The following is a 10,898-nucleotide window of genomic DNA, read 5'->3' as shown; positions in this document are numbered from 1 at the left end:
GTCGGCGTAGTTCTCGTCAGTATGACACGTGACTTGTATTTCAGCAAACATGAGACTAAACTCTTTCTCCGGCCAATACTGATCACATTTTGGTACCTAAAAAGAGAGAAAGTTGTGATTAATATCAAATCAATATTTAAATAATTGTTTACTTTCAATCATTTAAAGATGATTTTATCTGAAATTGATTTTTTTATCTTGTAAAACTTTCTTTTCATATATATAATTATATATCAAGTAAATTTGAGTGTTTTGTGAGAAATGTGTTACATGTTAATACCTATTTCACAAAAGTAACTTATTTTATAAAACAAGATAAAGTAATTATAATATAACTGATAAGAGGTAAAAACTCGAAGACTCACTCCGCCTTCCTCAAGGTTTGTCAACATAACAATTTTTCCGACATTTTCCTGCCAAACCATTATCCAAAACGCTGACATATCGCCCATGTATTTATAGGTCGGACCTATTTTGTACAAATATCTATTTAGACACATTTTTAAAATTTTGAATATTAAATGGGCTTTTCTTCAATGACGATGACATAACTATCAACTATGATTCAGTTATAACTCTTCAGTATTCACTTGCAATATTTAAAAATGTATTGTCATAAACAATAACATAAAATATCACAGTATATCAGTCTACATATCTGTCAAACATTGCCACTCTAGAGTATACAGGGTTATACGAGACATTTACGATATGAATACTAAATTAATTTGAACACTTGAAACAGGATAAACCTGTTACGTTAGATTATCCTTGACCTTCAATTAAAATTCAATAAATTGTAATAATAATACAAAGGACACTTATGGCATGCATGCTCATTATGATAAATATCTTAGAAGAAGTATGTTATCCATGGTTAGACTTGGCAGCTTCTGACAATAGTTTACCTAGAACAGCTTTGTATAAAGCACAGTTAAAGTTGCAACTCAGTACAAATATATTTGGTACTCTAAAATACTATTCTCAACAGGATAGACACTTTATTTCTTATCAGAATAAATATGTGAAGAACCCGGAAATATAACTACACATATTAAGTGAATAAGGGCAACCGTAGAGTATTGTAGATAAATAAAATAACGTACCAATCGAAGCAATGTACGCTTTATTCTTGTTGTATCCCTGTAACAATATAATGACATTAAATTAAATGCAATATGAAATATTTAATTCTATTCATTTCAAATATGTGTTGTTCACTCAGTTGGAGCTGACCATTTTCGAGAAAATTAATGCTTCTCTTATATTCATATATTCGTTAGAGATAAGGTGAAAATTAATTCCAATTAGAATATTATTTTTATTCACTTTCGGTTCATAGTCATAATACCATTGATCAACTTACATCTATGTAGCTGGCGTTAATATAGTCTGAGTCACCTTCCTTCAAAACAACACGGGTATCATCATCTGAAAACAATATCATATTTAAAATATATATCTATATACTAATTTTAATTCTTAGCAAATAACACACATTTTGTAACATAACTACTAATGTTAACAAATAGCTGCATGAAGGAAACGACTACCAAAAGACAGACAAATATGTATCCTAATAAAGACCATAAATAACCTAATAATATATATGTAACAAGGGGGTAATTTTAAAACTCACATGGATAAATCCCTTTGTAGCGATTTTTAGGGCGGTTTTCCCTTCTCTGTGAGTCAGCGTACGGCTTGATCAATATGGCTGGTAAATACTGAAAAACACAATACAGCAAACACTGCCAACATTTTACTACAGTCATATATCATTATATATCTATATTATTTATCAGGCATATCTAATATACATTATATTTATAAATTTAATTTTATCAAAGATTTATCAATAATGGCTAGTGCATAAGTACCTGAAAGTCATCAATAAAATTTTTCTTTGTCTTCTTGGCAACAAATTCCGGTAGTTTATCAAGAGTTATTTTCCTCTTTATAACAGCTGCTACATTGTAGTATGTGTCTACATTATCAAGTTCTGCTGCCTTTTGCTCTTCTAGGAATACCTACAATTTATCAAACATTTATACCCATATTTAAAATATAACACGTAAAATAATTTCACTCATTAGTTTTATCAACCAAATAGTTTGAAGGTTATCTCAATATATAGAAAATACTTGATTGCATGACACAGTGAATACAAAAAATGAAGCTGTAAATAAGACAAGATCAATACTAAAGAAAATAATTAATATCCCTACAACAACAAGTGCATTGTAACGAAAACACTACTGAATGTACAAAATCATATCAATATCAACTTATATAAAAAATAAATACTTACTGATTTAGATCTGCTAGACAAGCAGCCAATATCCTCCTCTATTTCTAGAACGGCATCATTTTCAATGTGTGATATGTGTGATGTCGGTTGCATAGCAACTGCTTTTCTTATTACATTGTTGTCATACATTTGGGCAGGTTTGGACGCAATGGGAGGTTTACTGGTTTTGTTCGTCTTAACCGTTTCTGTTTGACTGGTGTCTGGTTTCTCGTTGGTAGGATTATTGACAGTTACCTCGGTTGAATTTCTGTTTAATGATTTTACTGTCTCTGTTTTTCTCTTAGGTTTGATAGGTTTAGCATATATGTTATCTATAATATGCAAAATCTTTTAAAATATATCCGTTGCAAAACTAACACAGGGTGATAGTTTATGTTAAATGAAAACGTGACATTCCTTAATATCACGAAAAAAATAAAATTGAAGACTTGTTTTTAAAGTATGTTTATGAGATAGGTATTGAAACGTGAAGGACTGAACAACGACATCGTTATGATGTACCGGCAACTAATTATACAGCAATTAAAGCCAAATGTTGCTAAACAGTGACTATCCAAAAATCTGGATGACTTTCGGAAGTAATAAAAACATCAAAACTGAACAAATATTGCTAATCAGTTTGATTTATCTTAAGCGGTATTCAATAAGCAACGTGCAGTAACATACCAGAAAATTATATAACAACGCACATGTGAAGCACGAGACAACATTTTACAGATGCTTCACGGCACTAAACACCTGTTTTTGAAATGTATGGAAAGTAGGAAAAAGTTGCTAGCTTATTCTTTATCTTACCGAGGGTTGGTCAATCATAATATGATTTTGATTATAATAGCTTATTACATTATTATTAGTATCATTATATTATATTATTTTTAAAATATATATTATATCGTATCAGAAAATTTAAACTATAGAGCAAAAGAAAATTACCCGTTTCTTGACTTTTCGTCAACAAATTAGCATCATTAATTTCACTGTAAGTAATGTTTTCTCTGTCTGCTTCGGTGTCATCAGTATGGTTGTTTTCAGCCGTCACATGGGTGTCATTTATCTCACTGTATGTCATATTTTCGTTTTCTGTTTTATTCTCTTTGTTAAAAACGTCTTGATTGTTTACTCTTCTGCGTCTAAATTTGATTGGTATAATAGAGTTTGAAGTTACTTATCTAAACACATGTCATAGTAACAATATACATCATTAGCTAATAAAACTAATTATTAGAAGAAAATTTGTTAAATCAATATTTCTGTCGTATAATATAAATCATTACATAAAATCTTCTTAGTATTACAAACTAAAGAAAAATTAGTAAAAACGCATTTTATACCTTTATTCTAATGACCAAGTAAACAAAGACCACCATATATCGAGATATTTCAAGCAAAACAACTCATAAATACAATAAAAATTCTTACTTTGACATCAGTAGAACTACTGCTATCAGTAGAATAATAAACATTACAAATAAACCTCCACCAACTGATGCTCCAATTACAATACTTATGTTGTTATCCTCTTCTTTCAGCAGTTCTAGAGCTAAAACGACAATTTTTCAAATAAAAAAAGCATGTTTTCCTATTTAAAATTATACTTTTTCGTTGTCCGAATCGACTTAATTAACGCGTTGACAAAAATCTCGTGCACAGTAGAACTAATCAAATATTATCATAAACGCAATAAACAAGGAAATGACTGTATATGGTGAGATGTTACATGGCTCACAGGAGTTAGTACAAAATACAGTTAGTATACATTTAATAAGTTGGCCTAGATATTAAAAATTAAGGATGAAATTATTTTTCTTTGCTTTGAGTATTTGTTTCTACCCAAACCTTAAATAAAACTGTATCTTAATATAATATTTATTTGAACGTTATTCATTTTTAATGATAAATTTTATTTTAGTTGATATTGGATTAATAGTTAATATTCTTTACTAACAAGAGATATCTTAAAAAACAGTGTACATAATGTCTTTCAGTATGCACATGCATGTCCTAGGATCGTAGACGTTTTTGGTCGTCTCGTCTTTTGAGAATGTAATTTATAAATGGGTAAGTTATTATGTTGAAAAAGCTATATACTAGAGAAATAATGAATGCTTTTAAAGCAGTATGAACTACTTAACTGAAGAAAGTTCACAGATCTCAAATTTTCTAAAGATTCAACTAGAAAGTATATTTCCGATACTCCTTTAGAACATTTTATATTTTGGACGTGTATACGGTTCAGAAATATCCTTTAGATTATTATACTAATTTTAGAATGACAAATGAAATTCATGGATTTCAGTTTGCAATTTTAAGATGACCGATGAATATCCTTCATAAATTCAGTTCTTCCCTGTCAATCTGTCAATTTTACAGGAAGTCAAACCGATCTTAGACGGACTTCGTCCACACAAAAACGCACATATGAAAAAAAAACGTATAGATATATATAGCCTGAAAACTTACCCTGTGTGCACCTTGTTCCATTGTATCCTGACTTGCATCCCTGTGAACAATCTCCATATACTCTTCCACAAATATTATTCAAACAATTAGGGCTACATTTCATATCGCATACATTTCCGTAAAACCCAGTTACACAACCCTGGCTACAATTCCCAGTCAATTTATCACAAAGGTGGTTTAAGCAGTTTTTATTGCATTCTTCTTTACAAATTCGTCCTTGAAATCCTATGTCACACAATGAGCAAGTGCTATTAGAGGAACAACTCAAACAGTTTTTGGGGCATGGTTGACACGTACTCCCCCAATGATTTTTAAGACAAGTTGTGCAATTTGTTAACGAATTACATGCTAAACAGGTAAGGGGACAGTTTTGGCCCAACGAGTTTTTCCCAAATTTTACCAGATACATCTTTTAAATTTAATTTCAGAAAATTTCCCGGGCTTTACAGTTTTGAACATTCCCCATTAAATCTGTGCAGTTGTCTTTAATCCACAACCTACAGAAAACGTTTTGGGGCGAAAATCGTTTCCGTATTTTCCCGGGTTTTTGAAAAGCGTAGCATTTCCCAAAAAAAAAGAAAATCATTTTTTTTTGCATCCTTTTGGGGCATTTTTCCCCAATGAAATTCCCATCCCTTCCTTTTTGGGCACTTATCACACATTTTCCCCAAAAGAAAACCCAATTTTTTGCAACTGAAGGTGCATTTTCCACTTTCGTCACAGATATTCTGCTGACATCCATGTGCACATGGAAAATCACAGTTTGTACCATATCTATGTCTAACGCATTTCTCACATTTGTCCGAGGCAAAGCCATTTTTACAAGTGCAATGTCCGTTATTTTTATTACACTGCCCATCTAAACAAAACCCCGGGCCAAAATTTTTTTTTGACAGTGGTGCCCCTAAACCCCCCCCGAAAAAACAATCAGTACACCCGTTATAAAAAGAGCACACTTACATGTCGGTTTTCTGAACCCCACTGAGTCAGAAAACTGGGGCTTTTATTTTCCGGCCCAAAACAAATCACTGCAAGTGTTATGCATGTACAAGATTTTAAATTATTGTTACAATTTTAAAACCCAAAACTGTTATCAATTTAATTTAATTTTTCCATCAATTTCCCAAAATTTTTAAAAATTTCATTTTTTTATTTAAAGCTGTTTCATGACTTTAAAAAAGGACTGACCATTCAGTTTCAATTTTTTATTTCAAAACCTTTTTAAAATTTTTATTCCCGTACCGTTTTTGAAAAAAACCTCTCTTGCATTCTTCACAAGTGTGGTATGATGAGCATGACTTACAGTTTTGATCACATTGATGTCGACAATCATTGTGTACATAATCGCTATTTGGGCCCTGTTTACCATTGTAGAATCCTTCTTTACAAAAATTACATGTATTAAATAACCCAAGAAAATGATACGGGAGTTTTTTTTACATCCCATGAAGGGAATTTATTGTAATAAGAGTAATTTCTCAATGTCACCCTTTTTTTTCCCCTATAGAAAACCCCTTATTGCATGAAATTTTGCACTTTTTTAAAATTAGAAATTTTTAAAAAATGATCCCGGGATTTGTTGGGCAAAAAATTTTCCCTAATACCCAAATCACTACATTTGTTGCATGTATTTTGATCAGTGCAAGTCAAACAATTTTCAATACACTTATGTTTACATTGAACACCAAAATAACCATTAATACAACCATTTTCACAATAATTGCTATAGCGTTGATTATGGCTATGACATGCTTTATGTTTACAGCATTGGCAATTGTCGCATTCGTTCGTTGTTAAACCTGTAAAAAAAGAATAGTACGTGACAATCAAAATGTGTTTAATAATGAAAACAACATATGTCAAATTTATTTAAAAACTAAAATAAAATGAACATTAAAAGTAGGGTTATAAGCATAAGATGCTCCTTTGTTCATATGAAATTACAGTATTTTGGATACGAATATGTTACACCATTATAGCCTGGATGAAAATGAATTCTAGGGCCGTGAAAGAATAAATATTTTAATTTTGTCTAAATATTCGTTTCCATGAAGTCTAGTCGGACCCGGCATGTCTCCTCTTAGTTCGTGTTGTTTATTGTGTCCTTATTCCGAGAATTATCATTGTTCAAAGTTCAATTGGAAAATTGAGAGAAACAATTTTCTTTTGATTGAGTTCAGATAAAAATATATGTACAGTGGACACTCAGTTATCATCCAACTTCATTATCAAGAATCAGTATCAAACCGGGCGGTTTTTCCCTATTTGATTCTTCTTTATCAAAAATAGACGATTTTATGGACATTTCCTTTCAGATACATTTCCTTCCACACGCACAGGCATATGCACGCATGCACACAGACAATGAATTAAAGGCAATTATCGTTTACTAAAATACTGGTAAGGCCTATTGGTAATGTACAGGTACCGATATTTATTTTCTTCCAAACCGATAGGCGAACTTTATTAGAAGAAGTATGTAAAATAACGTTGATTTAAATAAAAATCCTATATTTAACTACATAATTCCAAGATTTTAATGAAATATAAAAGATCATTTTTAAAAGATAAAAAAAAGGCTGATAACCCTACCTGAGTTTTTCCAAATGTTAAACAATGCCGATCGATCGGCAAATACAGTAGTGGTACGGATATAACTATAAACCGTATTTTGCGTTTATATATAAGAAAGAAAGTCATAAGCCGGAAATAATGTATATAAAAATCACATGAAAAATTGTAAAAATAAAAATATGACAACTATGAACGGATTTGTAGAAGAAATTGAACATCTATCATTTTATAATTCAAATAAATGACGCACACAATTGTTAGAATGAGTTTGTTGTATTTTCTAATTCATGCATTTGAAAGCAAAACATGATATATATAACCAAAACCACAAAACCACAAATGTGTCAAACACTATGCATGCAAAAATATTGTTAAATATACTCATTTCTACAACATGATTATATCAACTTACCTTTGTTGAGCCAAAGAATAATGCATATCAAGCTAAATTGCTTCATCATCCCTCTTTGTGAAGTGATGTGGTTCAAAGTCTGAATAAAGAATGATAAATATTCTTCACAATGAAAATAACGTAGTGCTTCACAACCGGCCATCGGCTGATTTATGTCCTTCATACAAATATTTAGTAGATTGTAGATTGTATTTAGCGTAAAGTAACAGAAACAATATCTAATTATCGTAGATAATTTAACCTATTCTGAAAATGTATATTTATACGCAAATTATATTGATGTCTCCGTAAATAAAAACATTTTAGCCAAAAAACGTAAAGACATACATGTATATACGTCTATCAATATTTGGAGCATCTTATTTTACTTTCAACTTCCATAGTAGAGCTATCACAAACGTTTTTCATACCCTCATCCACCACGTTAACTTTTTTTAATAAGAAGTGGTCTGAAGTGTAACTTGAACTAAACCTGTCAGTATGATAATCTATTAACCATTACCTGTGTAAAAAAGGGTGGTAAACAACGAGTGATTGATACATAGACAACATAGCCAGATTTTATAGACCTGTATACTAGTATTATCATGTATAACATCATGTAAAATACAAATGCAGGGCAATTTAATCCGAATGTTGATTTAAGTAATCAGACAATCAAGAAAAGTGTTTAAAATATTTTAATCTTTATTATTCTTATGACACTTTATGACCTACAAGGCATTTTACCCTAAGTGTGTGATTCATAAAACTTTTAAAGCGATCTACTACACAATGATTTATGTCAAATATAGAGGCATAGTATGTATAACGAAAAAGGAAAGATGTGTCTCCCTATACCTTAGTCTAGTTAATGCAAGACTTTCGCTGCTTTGGGGTCATGATTAATATATATTTTGTAGAAATTTACAAACTGATGCTTCATGGCATATATCTTAACTCTAAAGGTTGTAGTTTCACACAATAAGACTTAAATGTGTTTCCTATATCTTTATAAAATGACACCGGGGTGGGCAAATTTTGACCACTGGAACATGATTAATACAAATGATGTTTGCAGACATTCACAAGGTATTGCTACATGTCAAATACATATCTTATCCCTTCGCATTAGTGTTTCACAAAATAAAAATGAAATGCGTTTTCTCATACCAGACTATATCTACTTAGTGACCCCAGGGGCGGGGACAACAAGGTCAGCAAGGCACTATGATTAGTAAAAGTGACCTTGGCCCCTAAGGTACCTAGAGCAAACCATCATCTCGATCTTCAAATAAATTTGCTATATACCAAGTTAAAATGCAATCTCAAATTGCAAACTTAAATAATCATTCGGAAACCATTTTTATATTTTGAGCAAAAGTGACTTTGAGACCAGGGGATCTAATAGCAATTCCAACTGTGGTTTTCATACAAGTTTAATAAATAACAAGTTTCATTACATTATCCCATCCCTAACTCTAGATATTATCCGAAAGCCAGTTTGGCTTTTATTAAGTAATAGTAAACTTCACCCTAAGCCTAGGGTATCTAAAAGCAATCCCAACCTGATTTTTAAAAAAAAAATAATTTATGAAACAATAGTTTCTATATAATACCGAGTTTGATTAAAATAGCCCTCTCTTTACTCTAAATATCGTCCGGAAAACATTTTTTCTATTTTTAGCAGCAGTTAACATGACCTTAGGGGGTTCAAAAGAATTCAAGAAAATTTATATAAAGTTGTTATATACAAAGTCTGACTACAATAATACATTCTAAACATTATCATCGTTCAGAAACCATAAAGTGAATGGATCGGCAGATGGACGGACTAAATGACCAACAAGCTGACTCCTATAGACCACCCGTAGATTTGTTTATGTGGGTATAACTAACATTTCATTAATTACAACACTAAACAAAACAACAACGAAACAAGTAATATGACAAACTAGGAAAATATAATTTTCATCACTAACCTGAAACTTTATATAATTATCAATGATTATCAATGAGTTTGATAAAGTGATTCTTCTTCGACATATAAAAAGCCTAAACAAAGCAATTTTTACCATACATAGTTTCGAATAACGACTCATTCATTTCATGAAACGTTAACGTTATAATTGGAAAAAATCTATGATGTCCACTCTGTACAACTTACAAACTTTCATTTATATATAAAGACATTAACTAATGAAATATTGACTTCATATATATATGATGATATAATATATATTCTGATTTGTTTGTTGATGGAGATGATATTTATATTTGTTTTACATATTTTCCTCCAAGTGACTCTAAGGTTTTTAAAGCCTCTGATTTTGACTTTTTTGATCAAATTGAAACTGATATTTTGAAGTATAATAACTTAGGTAAAGTTTTCATTACTGGGGACCTAAATAGTAGAGTCTCAAATGCAGAAGATTTCATTGTTTTTGACAAATATTTAGATGAAAACTTAGATTTATTAAATACAAACGTCTCTATTCCACCTCGAGTGAATAAAGATACAGTAATTGATCACAACGGTAGACGACTTATAGAACTATGTCAATCTACTGGGTTACTAATTGCAAATGGTCGTTTAAATAATGAACCCGGAAATTTTACTTTTTGTTCTCACCGCGGTTTAAGCACGGTAGATTATTTATTATTAAATTTTTCAGACTTTGAAATTGTTTCTCAGTTCATTATTCCAGAATTTAATCAACACTCAGATCATGCGCCGATCGAGTTTAAATTTTCGCTACGCTTAGCAGACGACAACGTTAGCACGTGCACGAATTCACCGGTTAACCCAGCTCCCACGACTTCTAAAATAGTATGGGATGATAAAAAAAGTACATCTTTTTCGTGCACAGCTCACTATTAAACAAGATTCATTTAATCACATTATCGAACGCGCATCTCACGCACCAATTGATGACGTAGTAAACGACTTTACGACATTAATGTCTGAAAGTGCACATTCAGTCTTCGGTAAATCTTACACAAAACATGTAACCATAAACACAAGGAAAACCAGCAAAGATTGGTTTAACGCTAACTGCGCTTCCGCAAAAAATGAGTTTAAACGCGCACGTAATAATTTTAATCGTAATAAAATAAATGAAAACAGGGTATTGTTCACGCGTGCTAGGACTAAGTATAATA

General features: G+C 31.1%; 1 protein-coding gene and 1 long non-coding RNA gene across 2 annotated transcripts; both read right to left on the bottom strand.

The window, feature by feature from the left end:
• Positions 1–6: 6 nt before the first annotated feature.
• On the bottom strand, positions 7–5,141 carry LOC132718933 (receptor-type tyrosine-protein phosphatase zeta-like; the record flags this gene model as incomplete). The annotated part of the gene is made up of 10 exons (XM_060702638.1): positions 7–96; positions 366–469; positions 1,107–1,143; positions 1,367–1,431; positions 1,640–1,727; positions 1,881–2,030; positions 2,312–2,622; positions 3,245–3,441; positions 3,731–3,851; positions 4,772–5,141. Coding segments are annotated over 10 exons (1,533 nt in total), but the record flags the coding sequence as incomplete, so codon positions are not given.
• A 1,244-nt stretch (positions 5,142–6,385) lies between these two features.
• On the bottom strand, positions 6,386–9,358 carry LOC132718937 (uncharacterized). Its single transcript, XR_009624153.1, has 3 exons — positions 8,085–9,358; positions 7,758–7,836; positions 6,386–6,570 (listed from the first exon to the last, which is right to left on the bottom strand). It is a non-coding gene; the product is annotated as an uncharacterized LOC132718937 (long non-coding RNA).
• Between the last annotated feature and the right edge of the window lie 1,540 nt (positions 9,359–10,898).

This window comes from Ruditapes philippinarum, unplaced genomic scaffold (genome assembly GCF_026571515.1).
Source record: "Ruditapes philippinarum isolate M1 unplaced genomic scaffold, ASM2657151v2 ctg4105_1_1_1_1, whole genome shotgun sequence".
Classification (NCBI taxonomy): domain Eukaryota; kingdom Metazoa; phylum Mollusca; class Bivalvia; order Venerida; family Veneridae; genus Ruditapes; species Ruditapes philippinarum.
The sequence above is the reverse complement of the archived record's forward strand: the minus strand, read 5'-3'. Positions and strand labels throughout refer to the sequence as shown.